The sequence below is a fragment of the Protopterus annectens genome, chromosome 4.part1 (genome assembly GCF_019279795.1).
Source record: "Protopterus annectens isolate FY-2018-M chromosome 4.part1, PAN1.0, whole genome shotgun sequence".
Lineage (NCBI taxonomy): Eukaryota > Metazoa > Chordata > Ceratodontiformes > Protopteridae > Protopterus > Protopterus annectens.
The window spans coordinates 525411172-525432566 of NC_056734.1; the positions used below are offsets into that span (position 1 = coordinate 525411172).

The 21395-nt window shown below is 43.4% G+C and overlaps 1 protein-coding gene across 1 annotated transcript in view; it reads right to left on the bottom strand.

The window, feature by feature from the left end:
- The window catches only part of UBXN7 (UBX domain protein 7), a 1098848-nt gene that overhangs the window by 411240 nt on the left and 666213 nt on the right, over positions 1-21395 (bottom strand). Inside the window, exon 8 of the mRNA XM_044070339.1 lies at positions 11225-11352. Coding sequence (XP_043926274.1) covers positions 11225-11352 — 128 coding nt within the window. The remainder of the gene's footprint in view (positions 1-11224; positions 11353-21395) is intronic.

The following is a 21395-nucleotide window of genomic DNA, read 5'->3' on the forward strand; positions in this document are numbered from 1 at the left end:
TAGTCACCACAGTAAAATTTAAATTTGCTTCTTTTGCCACTAACAGGATAAAAGCTCAATCATTATCTTGCTTTCACACAATTTTGTCTTGCTTAGACCTTTCATACAGTCCAAATGCCTACCCTCTCTACCTCAAATCTAAACCTGACATGACAAATCAAGACATAAGAGCCTCTGTGGAACATACCCATTCTAATGTCAAATAAACATGAGGATTCAAAATTTGCTGTACATGCTGACAAAAAATGGCATTTAGCTACCATTTGACATAAGATCAAACTCAAAAAAATACTTGCTCAAGGCAACCTTAAAAGTTCACTTTTAACACATCTGGACATGCAGTGATAGTATAACAATTTCATGCATCCCTTAACCTTCTCTGCTGATCATACCTTTCAAACTCTTAGTGCAAGAAATCTGGACAAGACCGAACAAAATGGGGGGGGGGGGGGCGCAAAGGCCCAAAAGTAGGGACATATTTTAAATATCGCTCTTATAAACTTAGAAAGTTGCTAGAGTAACAGGTTTTCTTTTAACATACATTTTCTGAAGTATTTGAAGTCTGAAATTCAAAAGTATGCCATTATTTAGTAACTTTAATCCTCAGATCATTCCAATGATTTGCCAGAAAACCAGAAATTTTATGAGGAACTGAGCAAAGATCTGAGCCAAAAATCTGGACATTCTGTGAAAATCTGGATAGTTGAGAGGTATGCCACTCATGCAAGTATTCTTGCTGCTTTTATCCCTCTTAACTTATACTTAAGAATTTAATAGGACATGTCTGTACTGCATGTTGTACTTAATTAATACAAAGCCAGTAGTATCTGTGATATGAAAATGAAAGCTATACACTTGCCATAACACTAAATGTGTTGTCTTTTCAGTCTGTCTCAGCCTATGAGTTATCGGATCAAAGGTCAGCATCTCAGAATCTTCAATTCCAAAGCTTCAGCCCCTCTCCCATAATGCCCTGTATGCCTAAATCTCCTCAGTTTGAGTTTGTCCTATCATACCTGACCTACATTGACAAGACTCCCATAATGGAATCCAAAAAATAGGCTTTAGGGTCTCGCAAAAGACTTTGGACGGTTCTGAAAGGTCTGCCAGGAGCCACAATTAGCAATGACAATTTGTCAGGGGAGTGGAGGGAAGGGACGGTTGAGCAAGCCTGAAAATGACAAAACATATCTAGCATTACGGTAAGTACATAGCTTTCATATCCAATGTTGTCTTTTCTATCCATCTCAACCTGTGGGACAAAACCCCCCAGCAAAACAGTTGGGTGATATTTGGACAGAACATTCTGCAAAATGGTAGAGCTAAAAGCAGACCTGGACCTGGACTGAATGTCCAGTTTATAATAGTCTGACACAAGTCTGTCTCCCATGTAGCTACTGCACAATCATCATCCAGAGCCACCTGCCTAAAAGGTGGTTGTTGAACTAGCGACTGTCCTAGTAAAGTGGGCCTTAGTCTTAAAGGGAAGAGATAAACCTTTTATGGCGTAAACAAAGGAAATGCAACTAGAAAGTCAACTGGACAGAGTAACTTTAAAAACTGGTTTTCTGAGTTTACTTCTAGAAAAGCACACACACATACTCACTCACTGTTATTTTCCTGATCACACACACACACTCACTCACTCACTTATTTTCCTGATGTGCTTGGTCCTATTCAAACAGGATCTCATCTGGCAGTAGAGGTCCAAACAACGAAGCAAATACTCACCATTTACTGACGTTAAAGAAAACTGGTAACTGAACTGAGTGATTAAAGTTAGACTCTGAGGCTACCTTAGGAAGAAAAAGAATTGGTTCACAAGGAAACTCTCTTTGTGGAAAATGAGGTAAGGCAGTAGACAAAATAAAGCTTGAGGTTCTGAAACTCTTCAGGTTAAGGTTACAGTAACCAGAAAGTGCACATTACATGAAAGTAATTTTACATTTACAGTGTAATATTTAAAGGGGGCCCTGATCGAAGCTTGAAGTCAAAGGGGAAAGTTCCACTGGGGAATGGGAGCGCTCACCAGGAGCCTGAACAAAAAGATACCCTTCAAAAAAGCTTTGGACCAGAGAAACAATTAGAAGTTGGCTATGACTGACATGGAATTTGATATGGCAGCCAGTTAGACCTTAATGGTATAATAACTAGAACCATAATGGAAAAGACCAACTAGAAAGTCTAAAATGGTGACAAAAGGAGCTGAGAAGGGATCGAGCCTCTTGGAAACTGCCCATTCCAGTAGAAGGCCTCTAAGAGGAGGAAATAATGTTTACAACTCTTTTAGAAAGCTTGAGATCTCTGGCCATCACTGGAATTAGAGGAATCGAGTGGTCAAACTGAGGGATTTCAGATTCGGGTGAGGTTGACTAAATGGATAGGACACCAGATATGGAACCAGATCCAGGACCCAAATGGGTGTTTCAGATGAGGCCACAGGTAAGGGAACCAAACATATCTGGGCCAAAAGGGGGTAATGAAGATCACTATCACTGCAACAAGCTTTTTGCAAAAACTGGATTATCAAAGGGGTCTAAGCGTAAGCATGCAAGAGACCTGGGAGACCAAATATGCAGCAGAGCATCCATCGGTGACTGTCCCTTAGGAGCAACCAGAGAAAGAAGCTGCATCATTCGGTGTTGAAGGATGTCACAGAGGTCAAAGCAAAGCTGGTCTCAGAGAGTGAAAGTCTGAGCAACCTCTGACTAATTCAGAGACCACTCATGAGGCATCAAAATGCTCCTGTTGAGATTTCCACTAGAATGCATATCAGAAAGCATTGAAAGGACATTGCCCATTGCCATAACCTCTTGACATAGGGGTTAATATTGGTACATAAACAAACAAGAGGGAACCCAAATTACTACATATTGTTGGTCTGGATAGAGATCACACCCTTGGGAAGGCAATCCTGAGAACCTGCAACACTAATATAACTGTGCTTATCTCCAATACCCTGATGTGCAGATAGGCCTTTGACAGGGAGCAGGTACCTTGGGCCATCTTCCCTTCAAAATGCCACCCTTACCCCCAAACTCAAGAAAGAAGCATGCAGTTACCATGGGCGGAAGAATAAAGGGTCAACCAAAATCAACTTGATCAGAAGTCAGCCATCGAGATATGTGGTGATGTCAAATCTTAGTAAGATGAACGGAATAGATCGGATGAGTTGTGAATGGCTATTCATCCAATAAGGTCCTGTGGAGAGCTCTCATGGAGACCCTGGCTAAAGGGACAAGAAAGACTGCTGAACACAAGACCAAGCAGACAAAAGACCATGGAAGTTGGTGGCCTCTGAAGTGACAGCATCTGACTGGCCTAAAGATATACAGAAATCATTCTCAAAAGGGGAGGGCTGGCATTTTGATTGCTGGTGTCCAGATGACATCCAGTAAATTCCAAGGCTTGAACAGGTTTCAGACTGGATTTCTCAAAGTTAACAGCTGTGCCTAAAGATAGGCACAGATGGACCAGAAAGTCATTTGCATGAACTAACAATGCCTATGAAGTCACTGTAAGGAGCCAATTGTCCAGGTATGGAATGAACTGGAATCCATTTGGCCTAAGCCAAGCTGTTACCACTATCATGCATTTGGCAAACACCCAAGAAACTGTGGTGAGGCTAAAGGGCAACACTAGAAATTGGTAGTAATTGGCTCCCAGCCTCAAGAGCAAGAACCTCCTGGAATGCTTTGCTATCTTTATGTGACAGTAGGCATTTCTGAAGTCTACTCAGCACATCTAATTGTTGACCTTCACTAGAACTAGAATGGACTGCAGTGTCAGAATCTGGAATTTGGTCAGTTTTACATACAGATTCAATTTGTTGAGGTCCAGGATGGGCCTGAGATCCTTGTTTTGCTTTTGCATTAAAAAAATCTAGAGTTGACCCCAGATCTTCTTTGGTCTGGTGGGACCTCTTGGATGACTCTTGTCAGCAGCTTGACTTTTGCTGCTGCTTCCTTTTGCTTATGTGTGGAATTGTCAGCAAGAGACTTTTGTTTCACATTTGGGGTAAAATGGAAGGGGATGATATAGCCGCTGGAATAGACAACACCCAAATGTCTGATGTGATGGCCACCCAAACATCTGATGTGATGGCCTCCCAAGCTTCTGGGTGGACACTCAAGTGCCCCTGACTGCCTACAGAGTGCAGCAATTGGGCACACTTTAAGGATCACTGGAACGGCTTGCCAGAGAAAGGACCACTGAAGCCTTGATTTTGTGGATCGCCCCTACCTCTCAAATTGTGTCCATTAAAATTTCCCCCTCTACCCCTTGGGTACACTCGCCTGGAGTGTCCTGGGGAAAAAACTGTGATTTTCGCAACCCCCCCCCCCCCTCTGTCTAGTAGTGACACAGAGATGACCCCCGGGGTAAACCTACGATCTCCCATCCACTCGTCAAGATTTCTCTTGAAAAGAGTTAGTGAGGGGCTCTGCCTAACATGGACTGGGATTCTGTTCCAGAGTGTAGGGAGCCTCTGGGTTATGAATCTGTCCCTCCAGCACGTCCTATTTATTTCTGTGTTGAGGTTCAAATCTCTTGCTCTCGTGGCTCTGATGGATTTGGATTTTCTGAGGTGGAGCATGTCCATTAATTCCGGATTGGACATGGCCTTGTACGTCAGGCATAGATCACCTCTGAGTAGGCGGTATGCGACTGAATAGAGCTGGAGTTTCTTCAGCCGGGCAGCATATGACATATGTTTGAGACCCTTTATCCTCTTGGTGAGGAACTTTTGGGGTCTTTCCAACTGCTGCAGGTGTCGGGTAAGATACATCCCAAATGGGGCATTGTACTCAATCATGGGCCTGATAAGAGAAGAGTACAGGGGCACAAAGACCTCTTTTGATCTAGATGTGAATCCCTTCATGATAAGGTGGGCAATATAGAAGGTCTTTCTAACCACTTTGGCAATGTGAGTGTCAAATGAGAGGTTACTGTCAACTTGGGTAGCTAGGTCCCGGATTACCTCTTCCGTATTTAATGGATTACCACCTATGTGGTAATTTGTGGGTACCTTGTTTTTCCCAAAGGGTATGACTATACATTTTTTGGTGTTCAGCTTAAGGCCATGGCTCTGGCACCAATTATCCGTTTCTATGAGGCCTCTCTGAAGGATGCTTGTGTCCGCTGGAGTATCAATTATGGCGCCCAGTTTGCAGTCATCTGCGAACTTTGTCAGCCACAATCCTCCTAGGTTTGCCTGCACCTCGGAAAAATAAATGCCGAACAAGAGGGGTCCCAGGACTGAGTCCTGTGGGACACCGCTTGTGACCAGCTTAGAGTCTGACATGGCTCCAGCAACTCTGACCCTGTGGGTTCTGTTCTTGAGCCAGTTTGCAACCCATCTTGTGACATATGGGTTTACATTTAAGCTGGTGAGTTTGTCTATGATGCCCAAGTGGGGTATTGTGTCGAAGGCGTTTGCAAGGTCAAGGTAGGCTGTGTGAACTGCCTTACCCTCATCAATGGCCTTAGTGACCGTTTCAAAAAAGTCAACCAAGTTCAAAAGGCAGGATCTGCCCTTGACAAAGCCAAATTGTGTAGGATCCAATGTCTGTAGGTCCCCAATGTCTTTGTTTATGAGCTCCATAATGATCCTCTCCATAGCTTTGCAGACCAGGCTCGTCAAGCTTATGGGGCGGTAATTTCCAGGGTCCGTAGAAGCGCCGCCTTTGTGGAGTGGGACCACTGTTGCCGTACGCCACTCTTTGGTATGTATCTTGTAAGGCTAAGATTAAACAGCAGCCTTATGTGTGGGTTTAGTTCCTCTTGGAGTTCATGTAGCACACAGCCCGGGACACCATCCGGTCCCATTGATGCTGTGTTTTTAGCTTTAGAGAGGGCGGCTCTCATCTGGGCATCTGAGATGTTAGGGAGGCTACACTCTGCTGTGATAGATATTTCTCCTTTTGGGGGGGGGGGGGGAGGAGAAATTTGCACTGAACCTGTCTGCCAGAATGTTGGCAATGTCTGTGGGTTCAGTGTATTTTGTGTCATTTTTGGACTAGCTCTGAGCATATCTGGGAGTTTCCACCCAGGTTTCTAACATAGCTAAAGAAGGCCTTGTGATTGTCTTTTGCGATTTTTCTCTCAAAATTGGCTTTGGATGATTTTATGAGTGATCGTAGTTTTTTGCTAGTACTGATGAGAGATGCCTTCCCTTTTAGGGATTTTCCTCTGTCATGTAGTAGCTTCCTCCTCCTGTTGTAAAGTTTGTTAATGGCTGGGGTCCACCAGACCGGGTGCCTGCCTTTGGGGGAATGGGTCTTGCTTTTATTTGGGATTGCATGATCCATGCATTCTTGAAGGTGCCCGTAGAAGGCATTTATTAAGGACTCAGCAGTGTGGGTTGTGGTTTCCACTGGCCCAGGGGCCTTGAAAGAGACCACTTCAGTCTTAAGAAGTGTGAAGTTGGCTTCCTCTTGCATTGGCTGTTCCTGAACAGTAAACGGAGAAGGGGGAAGCTGATGGGACAAGGAAGCTGCATAGGGAGTCACAGGTCTGGGGCTTCTCAAAGCCTGTCAGCGTGGGCTGTCCCAGGACAATTTACGAGATACCGTGAGCCTAGGTGGAAGGGAGAATCTGCATGGATCAGACACAGGTATAGATATTCCTATCTCAGAGTGAAAAAAATATCCCTCTTACGATGAATGCCAACACCAAAGCCGGATGACTGATAGGGATCCTCTTTGATCCGTACATAAAGGAGACACCCCAGTTTCAGTTGCCAACCTGGTCCAAAGTCAGGATCAGTGCAGAGCTGTCCAGAACTGAAGCATACAAAAATAGGGACAGCTCTGATAACTTCAGAGTGGAACCTGACCTTGGACCCTCGGCTCTGATCCCACACCACCTGGACGCAGTTGACTACAAGAAGACTGCAGTCAACTACATCAATGCAGGTGGCAGTGCCAAAGTCAACCAAGCTGTTGGCACTGACATAGGGGAGATATGGGCTTGTGTCAGAGAAAAAATTCTCTCTAAATGAACAATGACAGGAAAGTATCCCTAAACTATTAACAGAGGAAGAAAACACACAAATACGAATGAAAAGGCATTTAGCTGCTGGAACTTCAAACAGACGCATCTGACACTGAAGTGGCAAACAAGATCTGAGGAGATTTAGGTGTAAAAAGCATCACGAAAGAGGTTGAGCTTCAGAGCTGAAGATTCCGAGATGCCAGCCTCCGATCCAATAACCCACAGACCAAGATGGATGGAAAAGACAAAATCAGATCCTTGTATTTATGTATGTTGCCTTTGTCATATTCAAGACTGACTCAAATATGCATTCCTAGAGTTAGCCATATTGCTGCTTAGTTTTTAACTTGCTGAACACCTTTGTTTATATGCCTGAATACTTCCTCCCTGGATGCTGCTGGTAATGGGACTTCCCAGCTGGCCTTTCCCAAGTAACAAATGTAAACTAAATAAAATAAATAACTTCAATGCATACAGGTTAACCTTGGCAGTGGCACTGCAACCTGAAACAAAAACCCCAAAAGAAACTCGTACCGGTAGTTAAAAGTAAATCAATGGTGCTTGCATGCACCTTGATCAGAGAAAATGGCATGGACATCACAAGCAGCCCCAACACCAACATCAAAACCACCAACACTAGCATTAACTAGTATTTTTATATCACCCGCCAAAAAAATGGCAAAATGGACTGCAACATCACACACAACCATAGTATCAGTTATGGTATTACCATTATGAAGAAATACCACAATGCTGAAAATAACACCATCAACAGAGAATATTTTCTAAAACATTTTACAACATGGATACACTGAAGTTAGTGAAGTGCTCTATTAAGGCATGAGAATCAGTAATAAGAGAAACAGGCACCAAATAAAGCCTCAGATCTCTAAGGAACTTGTGTTGAGACTAGTAAGCAAATACAGCTCTAAACAACCTGGACATCACCATACAGCACAAGTGGACTAGCAAGCAAGCAAGTAACGCTCCAACTAAGCCAGACATCACTACACATCAAGCAAGAGCCTTGTCTGAGGAAGAGACTCCTATCACATCCTTTAATTCTCTCCAACACCTTTACAATCTATGCCTATCCTTAAATGTTATACCAATAGCAATGGAAACAAGCAATTATAAAACCCAATCACAAAGTGGCTAAACTAAATTTAGCAAATCATTTCTGGCCTTTTTCGTACTTCCAACTCCAAGCTAAATCACTGGAAAATGATATATAAAACTAAACGAGTACATCCAAAAAAATGCAATATTCTTTCATAAACAATATGGTTTAAGTACAATGCCCACCTTGTACACAATCACAAACAACATGGGTAAAGACAATTTATCAGGTTCAATATTCAAAGACATAATCAAAGCCTTTCACCTGGTAGATCACCCACTATTACTCAACTCCTTATTTTAACTATTAGCAATCAAGCCCTTCTCTGGTTCACAAACTTTCTAAGCAACTGTTCATAGGTTCATAGGTTCATACTAGGCTATCTGCCCGAGGGCATTTACAAGCCTAGCCCATAGTTTTGTGGCTTACGCCACCCCTTTAGTATGGGGAACTATACCCATTATTTTGCTGTGCCTCTGTGTGGTTCAAAAAGGTTCCACGATTTCTTCCGAAGCCACTTTTATTAAAAGTGTTCTACAATTATCTGTCTGATCTCCCATAGTTTTCATATTTTTAATTATTGTATTTCCAAATGACCTGCCCTCCCACCATCTGTACACCATTATCAAAAAATAAGTTGGAATAAGACACTCCACAAGTCTCCATATGACTACAAAATAAACACACAGATCCATGATTTCTGGAACAAACCAAAACCCTCCATTCTGACTGGAAACTGACACTGTAATAACCAGAAACACTTCAGAATGATACTTCTACACCAAGTTATAGCAGCAACTAACTACTATCATGTACAAATCACTAAAGACAAAAAAATAAGCTCCTTTTCTGGGTTAAGAAAATCTCCACTCTTTCATCACCAGCAGGTAGAGTACAATCAAGGGAAAATTTGTGCTCCTGGCCCAGCAAGAAAATTAATATTCTATAATAAAATCAGATGAACTAAGTAATGTTTAACACAGACATTTAAAAAGCATTAATCAATGCAGTCTTTATTAGAATTCATTTTTTTCAGTCAGCCCTCAAATCTGGGAATCCCTCCATAATAAACTAGAAAAAGATCACCTCTTAGAATAATTTTCGATCCAGTCTTAAATAATACTGATTCAAACAGGATTCATGTACGTACTTCTAACATATACCTCATTCACTACAAAACTCCAATTTTGTTCCATCCCAAAATAACTATAATCAATAATGCACAGTCAGAAAAACCCATCTATCTTATTTCACATACATTAGTTTAGCTCATTAGATACATGGGCACACAGAAAAATCCACCAAATCGGAATTTGTGTAACTATCTTAGTAATTCAAATTTTCTCCTACTCAAGCACCATGTCCTCTTGTACCTTCCGTCTTTGTCATTTTCTCCTTATCCTTTCTTCTGCTCATTTACCTCAAAAGACCTAACCAGGCCTTCACATAAATTGCTTACTGACAACTGTATATAATGTATCTAAATTGTAAGCATGTATATTTTGCATTTGCTAAACCTGAACATTCATGTCATTTTTTTCCAGAGTATAAGACCTAACTAATTGCAAGTGCACGTGATCACTAACCGGGCAGCACTATTGCACTTTCTTTTATCCACCTGCCATGCAATAACATTTTTATGTAATTTTATTGTTCTCTTCCTACGCGGGCCACAGACATGGGCTGGTGAGATTTGTGCTCTCCTCTGGTTAACAAATTACAATAAAGTCATCACAAGGAAGGTATTTACAAGCTTTACCAGGAGTAAGCAGCATCTTACCTGAAGAAACAACTATAAATATCATATTGAAGGCTACACTACGCAGACCACTAGACTGTACAGCAAATAATGGGCCAAACAATAACTGCTCTACAATGTTACTCATCAGTGTAAGTGGTAACAGATTGATTCAGTACTCTGTGTGTGACAGAGAACCTATCGCTGCAGTCCTCATGTACTCAAACTCAACTGGCCTTGTCACTAACAACGGTGCAGTCAAGGGGAAGCAAAACTTTCCTTAAAAACTCAAGCTTAATGGAATAGCTTACTAATAACCCAAACATACTAAAATACTAAAAGGAAAGGAGCTGAAGTTCTCTCCAGTGCATATGTCTATTAGATGGGTATAGGTGGAGGGAGGGTGTTTGTAGATCTTGTAGACAGACATTCAATGCATCAAGCAAATTTAGTACGGGACATTAAGCCATGCAAAAAAATATATATAAAAGGTGTCTAATTTTATGTTTTAGGCATAAACGCAATTATGCATAAAAATTACATTTGTTTTTGATGCCAGCTTTATCCAATTCAGGATCATGAGGAGCCACACTCTCCCAAAAAGCAAACTATACTCTACAACTACAGAAAAATGACTGCTGAGAAAGATGTAATACAGTAGCTCTTACCTCCTTAAAAGAGCTACTACCCCTGAACAGATAAGAAAAAAATTAACCAATGGAACAACTGCAGTTAAAATTAAGAAAGGTGCTTTACAACCAACAGATGAAAGTAAATATGTAGTGCATGAAGCACCCCAATTACACTTAAAAAATAAATAAATAAAAGCTAAATTATATCTTGGTTTAGCACTGCTATGGTGTGTGACCTGACCTTAACAATACCTAGAGAGGAGCATCCTCAAGGTGCAGTTAACTTTGCATCTGCACTAAAACTAGACAGCACAGACCAGTAAACAGTGTCAACACGGCATGAAATGGCTTTGTTTCAACTCTCGTTCCTGCCTGTTGTTTGTTGAAATACACTAAGTATTTTGAAGTAAACTGCTTCCCTTCCACAGGGAATATATGAATGGTCAACCACTCCCCCAATGCTTCGGTCTCGAAGAGAATTTCTTGGTATCTATGTCTCAAATACACAATAAAGTGGTTGTGATTGCTGACTCATTCAATACTCCATATGTTTGCTCTGCCCTCCATTGCAGGAAAAGCAAAAATTAATATAAAAGGGATAGCATAATTTGTTCTCTAATCTGGATGTGTCATGTTGCTATCCCAGACACTGGCACAAGTTTTGAAGCTGCACAAAGTTCAATGAATGGTTACGTATAAAGGAAACACAATACAAAACAAACACTCATAAATGACACTTACAGATCGTAAACGCTTCTTGGGTGGGCTGGTAGAAAATCCATCCAGCTGGCCATGCTCACCTAGGAATCCAGTCACTTGTTCTAGGAAGGAATGAACATCAAGGTTGTGCCATTCCACCAACTTCTGGCCTGCAAAGAAAATGGTTTTCTTTTCAGAAGTATCCAACAATAACAAACAAAAGATGCAATAATCAACAGTCTACAAAAACTAAATAACTGTAATGCATGCCATATCTATATTATGTATTTTTATTAATTTTTAATGTTTAACAAGACTTGAGAATTTTTTTTTAATTATTTTGTACTTCATCCTGTTTACATATTACCAAAAAAATGCAATTTTTGGCTAACCTAGACAGAATGGCTCTCATTAATATTTTTTTACAGAAACAGGTAGTTTACATGACAACTCCTACAAATATGTTGGGATCAATGGTTCATAACGCACAGTTCTCAATCTCCAACCTTCAAATTATATTTAAAGCCAAGAAAGAGTATGGACAACAGACCCAAGTGAAGGTTCTTTTTAAATATTTGTATTACTGGATCTGAAATATTACAGAAAAAACTTGAAATAACATGCGTTTTAAATTAAAAGAATATTTCAAGTGTAAAGATTATTTGTAGACTAGACAGATACTAGAGATACCCTTGACAGTCATGGACAGTTAAAAGGTATGATCAAAGAACTTCTGCAACAAAAAGAGAAAATGTTTTGTTTCTTGCAAATGAACTGCACTGTTATCTACCAGCACAGCTTGTGGGTAGGGGGTCCTTATTCTTCAAAATGCTGGATGAAAAGCATTGTCTCAGAAACTGGGCAACAAAAACCTTGTTCTGGATTTCCTCCTTGATGGAGTACATCAGCCATAGTACATGTAACTCATGAAGAAGGTAATGGATAATATCTCACAAAGGTGCCCCTTTATAGCTCAGACTCAGGAATCCAGTATCTTCCTCACCTGTGGGTCTGGAACTGGAGACGTACAAAGCAAACAGTTGAGGGCCCATATCTTCCTCACCTGTGGGTCTGGAACTGGAGATGTATGAAGCAAACAGTTGAGGGCCCTAAGCCATAGTACAGAAAGTACAGTTGTGTACACTTAGCATAAAGTAGATGCTTGAATGTCTTCACTGTTGTAGTAATCACATTTGGGTTATCCCTGCCAGCGTAGCCCTCGGCCGGCCCGAATACCAAAGACTTAGTATTTCTGCATCGGTTGCTGTTGCTTGAAGACTGACATCTGGTCATCAGTGGTATAAAGTAAGGCAGCCAACGCCATTACATCAGTTTTTCTTCCCCTAACCTGTCAAGGAGCCCCCATAAGTAGGAGGCCTGGTTCCGGTGGAAGAACCCCACCAGTGGAAAATAAATACCAATATGTCCCTTGAAAGAAAAGGCGAATAACAAGGAAGAAAGGTAACAAAAAGCAAAGGGGGGAAGGAGGGAGGGAAACCAGGACTGCAACAGTGAAGACACTCGAACATCTACATTTATGGTAGGTGTACACAACTGTACTATGTTCTTCACGTTTCACTGTTGCAGTCATCACATTTGGGTAGATTCCCAAAGCTGAGGAAAAGGGTGGAGGCAGTCAAGGAAGCTAGGGGCTGGCCAGGATGCCCTGCAAGACTGCAGAGGCAAAACCCTGCCCTGGATTTGGAGAAGAGAGGCAGGTGGTAATGCTTGGTAAAAGTGTGAACAGATGTCCAGGTGGCAGCCTGCAGGATGTCCCTGGTGGGGACCCCTCTGAAGAAAGCAGCAGAGGTGGAGGCTGCTCTGGTGGAGTACGTCCTGACCCCCTTGGGGGGAGGCTTGCCATGTTGATTGTAGCAGTGTGCTATCCATTTGAAAATGGTTTGCTTGGAGATGGCTTTGCCTCCTGCCCTTGTAGCAAACTAACCAGCAACTGATCAGACTTTCTGAAGAGTTTATTCCTGTCCAGATAGTATCTGAGCTGCCTGTGCATGTCTAGGGAATGCAGAATCCTTTCCCCCTTGGTTTGGGGGTTAGGAAAGAAGGTGGGCAAATGAATGGATTGGCTGAGAGCCACACTGCACATTACCTTGGGCATGAAGGACGGATTAGTTCTGAGGGATACCCTGCCTGCATGGAAAATGATGAAGGGTTCCATAGGAACAAGTGGTTACAGCTCGTAGACTCTTCTGGCTGAAGTGATGGCCAGAAGGAAGACTGTTCTCCAAGGGAGTAATTTTAGCTCTGCAGAAGAAGCTGGTTCGAAAGTAGGCAGGGCGAGCTTTTCGAAGACAAAGTTAAGGTCCCAAGCTGGTGTTGGTGCCCTTCTGGGGGGCCTCAAGTTGCTAGCCCGTCTGAGGAACTGTTTAATCAGAGGATGTGAGAAAAGAGGCTGCTCAGTGTGAAAATGTGCAGAAATAGCAGAGGCATGCATTTTTATAGAGGAGAAAGAGAGACCACTGTGTAGTAGATCAGCTAAGTAGTCCAGGATGAAGGGCTGTGCCGTATTGGCCTCCTTCGCCTGGATCCAGGTGCAGAACATTCTCCATTTATCTGCATAAGACTTTTTGGTGCTAGGGTGTCTGGCCTCTCGGATAACCTCCAGAACCTGTTTACTGAGGATGGCAGATTGGTCGGGGGTTAGTGAATAAGCCAAGCTGCCAAACTGAGTGTCTGCAATTGGGGGTGCATGAATTCCCCTTCCCTCTGGGTTAGGAGGTTTGGAATCCGAGGAAGATGCCATGGAGGCAGCGGAGATAAGCTGCGCAGCAATGGGTACCAGTGCTGTCTGGGCCAGTCTGGAGCTATGAGAATGGTCCTTGGTTTTTCCTCCCTTATTTTGAGCAGTACCCTGGGGATGAGAGGTAAGGTAGGAAAGGCATAAACAGAGAGGTTTACCCAGGGGAAGGACAGGGCATCCACTTTCCAAGCCATGAAGTGATGCTCGCTGGTGCAGAATTTGCTGAGCTGGTGGTTGGTGTGAGAGGCAAAGAGGTCGACCGTTGGGGTTTCCCATTTCTGAGTTATTAAGAAGAAGGTACTTCTGTTTGGCTGCCATTCGTGTGGGTCCAAAAGCTTTCTGCTTAATTGGTCTGCTAGGGAGTTGAGAGAGCCTGGCAGGTACTGTGCTAACAGGTGTAGCTTCATGGAAGAGGCTGTGAGCCAAAGGGTCATGGCCAGCCTGCACAGAGGGCAAGATTGAGTCCCTCCTTGCTTGTTGATGTACCACATCACAGTGATGTTGTCTGTTTTGATCAGGAGAATCCCTGGAGAGAGGTGTTTGAAAGCTATCAAGGCCTGCTGCACAGCCATCATCTCTTTTTGAATGATGTGCAGGGGGATTTTCTGTGGGCTCCATTGGCCCTATATGCACCTGCCATCCAGGTGTGCACCCCAAGTGTAGTCTGATGCATCTGTGGTGAGGGTCTGGGCGGGGGGGGGGGGTGTAGAAAGAAAGGCAGTCCCTTGTTGTGGGAGCAGGCTGTTGCCTACCAAAGAAATTCCTTTCTTAGGCAAGGAATAATAGGCAGAAGAGTTTCCAGATATTGAGAGTGTTGACACCAAAGGCTCTTTAGGTACCACTGAAGTTTCCTCATATGCAGTCTGGCGTATAAAATGAGGAGTATGCAAGATGCCATGAACCCCAGGGCTTGCAGGATTTTCCTTGCAGAAAGCTGGGGCCAGGTGGCCAGTTGAGAGAAGTAAGCTGACAGGAAAATTTGTTTCTCTGGTGTAAGGTATGCCACCTGGGAGTCTGTGTTCAGACTTGCACCCAAGAAGATTATCCTTTGGGTGGGTTCCTGCTTGGATTTATTTTCGTTGATTGTGTACCCTCGGGAGGTTAGTAGGCTCTTTACAATGGCCAGGTCTTTGAGTAGCTTTCCCTGGCTGTCTGCCTGAATAAGGCAGTCATCTACGTAGGGGTAAATTTGAATATTTTTTTGTCTGCAGAAGGCAATGGCTGGAGCCAGGCATTTTGTGAAAACTCTGGGAGCAGTAGATAAGCCAAAGGGAAGCAAAGAGAACTGAAAGTGTTGAAATCCTGCTCTGAAGCGGAGATATTTTCTGCAGGACTTCCTGATAGGAATATGGAGGTAGGCCTCTTTTAGGTCCAGGGTGGCTAGCCAAGCAAGCTTGGAGAGCATAGGTAGCAGCTGCTGAAGGGTGAGCATTTTGAATTTTGGGATCACCAGGAAGGTGTTTAGAATGGAAAGATCAAGGATGGGGCGCCAAGTGCCCTCTTTTCTGGGCACCAGAAAAAGTCTGTACTAGAAGCCTTAGCCTATCTGCTCTGCATGAACATGCTCTACTGCCCCCAAGGAGAGGAGGGAATGGATTTGCTTTGGAGCCTCTGCCCACTGATTTGGTGGTAGATCTGGGAACCCTTTTGGGGTTGGAAGGGTGTGAAAGGAGAATTTGTACCCCTGAGACACAATGCACAGAATCCACTGGTCCTTGGTAATAGTGGCCCAGGTGCTTGAGTGAAAGGAGAGTTTCCCTCCTAAGGGTATGTGAAGGTGGCAGAGGCGAGGTCGGGAGGAGGTGAGTCATTGTGAATTCTTACCATAAACGGGTGGCTTAGAACTCCCTGGTTTTGAAGTGGAGGTAGTCCACTGCTTAGATCTCTGCAACACCTGGGGCTGCTGTCTTGGGAGTCTGTTTCCATGGGGCCTAAGTTGGGCCTGTTTACTCGGAGCAGGAAAGGACCAGTGCTTGGAGGGAAAATGCCTGCTGAACCTAGGGGGCTGGACCTGTAAGAAATCTTTAACTGCCTGCGTAGATTTTGTTTTTTCGTCCATCTTTAAGACCTCTTCTGCTTTAGTGCCAAATAAGTTATGTTTGCGCAAGGGTGCATCCTACAAGTTAGACTTGACATAGTCTGGCAGGGGTTGTTCCTTAAGCCATGCATGTCTTCTAATGACAGATTCAGTGACTGTTGCCCTGCAAGAAGCTTCTAGGGCATCAAAACCACAGTGCAAAGTGTGTTTAGTTACTTGACTTGCAGAATGCATTAAGTCTTGTAAATCTTTTGATTCAGCCCATGCAGAAAAGGAGGATATTTTTTGTTTAAGGAGTTCAAGGTATGTTGCTGATATTTAAGCATACAGAACTCCCAATTTAGTGCCCTGATAGCAAGAGTAGCTGAGGTGTATACTTTTTTATCCCATCTCTCCAGTGCTCGGGAATCCCTGTACAAGGGGGTGGGATTCTTAGCAGAGGTTGCTTTAATCCCTCTTGGCCCTTGAGAAGTTACCTCAGGGTCAGCTGTTGAATTTTTAAACAAATATTTGCGAGTCAGGGAGTCTGTAGTACCTGTCTGGTTTTCTGGGAGCAAGAGGGAGGGCGTCTTGAGTCAGGCTGGATTCAAGGAAAACATCAACCACCAAATCCAGGACAGGGGTGATGGCTAAGGGTCTGTGTTGTGGAAGATCCAGAAATTCCCTGAGCCTCTTTTTAGACTGAGGGTAGTTTTGATTCTCCCATTGGAAATGCTCCCTTAAGGTATGTAGGGTTTCCCCAAGGGAAAAGTCCTCTGGGAGAGAGGCTGAAGGAATGGATTCCTCTGCATGAAAATCCTCATATGTGGAGAGGGGCTGCACTTCTTCATAGTCAGATGCATCGGATTCATCTGACTCTTGTTCAAACAAAACTACTGGAGACCGATCTCTTTTCCTTTTTGAGGGGCTGGCTTGGCTTCCCCTAATCAGCATGATAAGGTCTTCTGCCATTTTAGGCATTTGAGACCGAGGCAAAGGAGCAGGTGCCTGACGATGGGTAGTCAGTTTCTTGGGTGTGGTTCCACCCTTGGGCCTAAGGAACTCGACAGTTTTCGAAAGAACGGTAGTCGCGAAAGGCGGCATTGGTTTATGTCAGGATTCGGTGTTGCGAAGGACTTCCTCAGAAGCTGGTGCCTGCACAACGGCTCCGGACCCATCTAAGGTAGAGATGACTGCAAGATCCTTACATGAAGGAGAGTTCTGCAACATACTGGACTCCGAAAGGGTCTTGGTAGCGGCCTGCGAATTAACTGAAATGGGCATCAGGGGCTGCGAAAGCCCCTCACGGAGCTCCGGAGAACTGACAACTAGCTTATCGGAAGCGTTGTGGGAAGGTTTGGTCCAGCGTGGTCGGTCTCTGTCTTTATCTTTACACTTTTTCGGAAGATCTGCTGTCGTATGGCTTTTCCAAAGCCATAACAGAACTTGAGGACTGTAAACAGAAATATCTGGCTACAATACAGGCCCGATGATGGATAGTTCTGGCGTTAAAGCACAGAAGCGATAACGAGGGATGTCGTGGTCTGGGGCTGGACAAGTGACGCAGTAAGAATAGAAGTCCCGGTCTGGTATTTGCTTTACACAGGCGAGACAATTAACATTTTCTGACATCCCAACGGAGTATTTAGTTTTTGAAGACTTCAGCTTTAATTTGGAAATGAAAACCCAGGTAGCGGCCAACTGGCACTCGTGCAAACTGCTTCTGCTTCAGACTCCATGGCAAGAAAGACTGATGCAATGGCGTTGACTGCCTTACTTTATACCACTGACGACCTGACGTCAGTCTTCAAGCGACAGCAACCGATACAGAAGTACTAAGTCTCTGGTATTCGGGACGGCCAAGGGCTACCCTGGCAGGGATAACCCAAATGTGATGACTGCAAGTGAAACACGAAGAACATCTCCTCTCTTCTTACAATTGCCCAAAGCTATAAACGCTTTGCATGTAGGCAACGTGGTAAAATGTTGCGGTCTCTGTGGCTACAACAAATGAAAGACAGCGGACTCAGCAGTTATATTAAGTAAAAGGCTTTGTCCACTCAGGCAGTAGGTTTACAACATTAGCATCTTCTGGGCCGACCACATGCAAAGGGCCCGCAGGCTGCTCTGATGGTATCTCTGAAGACCATCTCCCATGCTGGAATAGCTACTCATTTCTCTACAAGCACCTTGCTCACAAATTCCACCAGCTGCTTTGAAGGGATGAGCTAGATACCCAAAGTCAGTCTAAGCTGCTCTTCATAATTCTGAAATCACAGTCAAAGAAGGGGTAATGCAGAGGTGTTAAGGTGGGGGGAATCTGGCCTCATAATCGTAGTCCATCTCCAAAACAGTGGGATCTCTAGGTCCTTTAAGCATACCATTACCAGTGAATATGAGCTTCCACAGAAACAATTATATGAAAATGACACAGGCTGGACTGCTCACCATGGGATCAGGAACCACCTCTGGAACAAGTGCCAACCCAAAGCAGCATGAGGTAAGGAGAGGTCTGCTTCATGCCTGGCTTGGACTTCTCACAGAAACCCCAAATAGTAGGTCTATATTATGTTGCCGAAACAGCACAAGAATGAATGGCATTTCAGCGACCGACACAAACTGCAAAATATGAATACAGGGAAAGCCCAGGTCAGATATATTTTTTTCCTAGGGGGAAAAAAAATCACTTGGCTGTCACTGTAACATTGCCTTTTACCCCACTGTAGTGCAATCTCGGAGTTGGTATATTTAGTTAGGGGGAATGTGGGGGCACAACCCCCCCCCCCACACTTTCAGATGTTTTAAATTGCGTGTAGTGTCTTGATGGTCTACCGATTTTTTCCCTAGGAAAAAAATCTGTGACCTGGGCTTTTGCTGTATTCATATTTTGTGGTTTGTGTGTCGCTGAAATGACATTCATTTTTATGCCGTTTCTGCGACATAATATAGACCCAAAATAGTCAGCTCATGCTCTCATGATTCAGGCTCTTAAATGGCAAAAAATATAAGCCTGATGTTCATGTCCTGAGACACAAGCCACTGTCCTAGGAAAAACACACTGCCCTTGACTGCAGCCTGGTGGCTCAGAAACCTGTTGGCCACTCCCAGGAGGACAACCAATGGTGTAGAGTACCGACTCCCAAATCCATGACCAGATGACTTAAAAGACTACTCTCCATCCTTAGGGTAGTCGTAGCCACTGCAAGTGATAATTTGAATGATGGAAGACAAAAGAATCTTTGCCATACTCAAATGAGGCCAGTCTGTCCAAGAAAGTCTTTCAATAGTAAAGGTTCAGCTTATCACCTGAAGAGTTTTTCGAGGGGGGTGGTGACTGGGCACCAGACTTACCTCAAGAAAGATTAGGCCTGGACTGGACTAATGAGTACTTCCCTTTGTGGCAGTACTTTAACCAATAACTATAAGAAAGACCCATCTGCTAGTCCCCAAATGAAGAGCAATTCAATGTTACCATCTGTGCAAAGTGAGAGCAACTTTGCCTGTAGCCAGGCTGGAATGCTGACACTTGAGGTAAAGTTACGCAATCTTGGCTGGTAATCTGATGGTCACTGAGCACTATGATTAGGCATGTAAATACAGAACTTTATTAATAACAGCAAAAACTGAAATTTCAACTATCTAAATGGAAAAAAAATATGGATACTAAAGACAACTACACTTAATTAGTTAGCTCATTACAATGTTGGCCAAACATATGGACTTCACAAAACATGGGATTTTGCTGAAAAAAAATCCAAAGTGTAACAGTCAGAAGGAATAAGCAAAGGCCCTATCAAGGCGAGTCTTAAGCATTAAAGCTGCTGGATGCCTACATGCCTACTCTTGTATTCTACAAGTGTTCTTCTGCTTCTTAGGAAAGTGGGCTGGCCAGAAATGGAGAAAGCTGACGGCATCACTAGGATCATTCAGCTATGACCAAAACCCAGTTCATCTTCTGCATGTTATTAATAAGGTCTTGAAAGCTGCCCAAAGAGAACTTTTTACAGGCAAAAGTATCCTAAAAGGTCTGCTACAGCTTATTCTCAAAGGAGTGTTACTCTGACAGAGTGAAGACTGAACTGGAGACACAAATGCTGAAAACAGCAACACACAGATGCTAGCTAAAATTCTAAAGAATGTTAACTGCAATTCTTGGAACTGCAGGACTGCAACAGCAAATGTAAAGGAATATGTACAAAGTATGAGGTAGCTGCACCTCACAGTATCCCCACTTCTAAAAGGTATGCAGATCTTAGAGCTACAACATGTTAGAAGCAGAGGTGTGTGTACAATGGCTCTCTAGCACTCTGCAGACTGCAAAAAAAAGGTTGGCAATAGCATAGGGTACTCAAAAGGGCTACTTTCAGCCCTGTTTGGGCCTTCTTCAGCTTATAACTCTGGGTGCTATATTAATCCTACTTTCAATAATCATCATGTGATCATAAAAGTACAGTTTTGTACCTACCATAAATGTAGATGTTCGAGGATCCACATTGCTGCAGTCATAACTTATGGGTAGTCCGCTGTCCTCGGTCGGCCCGAATACCAAAGTATAAGGCTGACGTCGGTCATGGGCGCTCAGATCTGACGTCAGAGCGTCAAGGTATTAAAGCGCATGACCGACGTCATTTCCTCAGTCTTTTCTTGCCCCAGATGTCAGAAGGCCCTAAAAATAAAGGCCACAGCCAAAAATAGAATAACTCCCTAAAACCATGTACAAAAAACAGCTACAACCCAAAACATGCCACCACTCCAAACTACAGAGGGGAAGGAGGGAGGGTAGATTGGACTGCAGCAATGTGGATCCTCGAACATCTACATTTATGGTAGGTACAAAACTGTACTATGTTCTTCATCTCACATTGCTGCAGTCATAACTTATGGGTAGAATCCCAAAGCAGAGGTAAAGGGAGGCTGGCAAAATCATAAAGCATTGGGGGCTGCCAAAATGCCCTGTAAGATTGCAGTGGCAAATCCAGCCTTAGATTTGGAATAAAGAGGAAGATGGTAATGTTTAGAAAAAGTGTGCACTGAACTCCAAGTAGCTGCTTCCAAAATATCTTTAGTAGCTACTCCCCTTAAAAAAGCAGTAGAAGTGCAGTAGCCCTAGTGGAGTGAGGCCTGATTCCAGCTGGAATCTCCTTACCATGATGAGAATAACAAAAAGCAATACAAAGGCCAATCCACTTAGAAATAGTTTGTTTTGAAACAGGTTTCCCCTGAGAACCCAACGCAAAAGAAACAAACAACTGCTGAGACTGTCTGAACCCTTTAGTCTTGCTCAAATAATAACGCAACTGCCTGTGAATATCCAAAGTGTGCAAAATTTTTTCCCCTTTATTTTGGGGATCTGCATAAAAAGTAAGCAAATGAATAGATTGGTTCAAGGCCACATTTGAAACCACTTTAGGCATAAAAGTAGGGTTAGTACGCAGAGA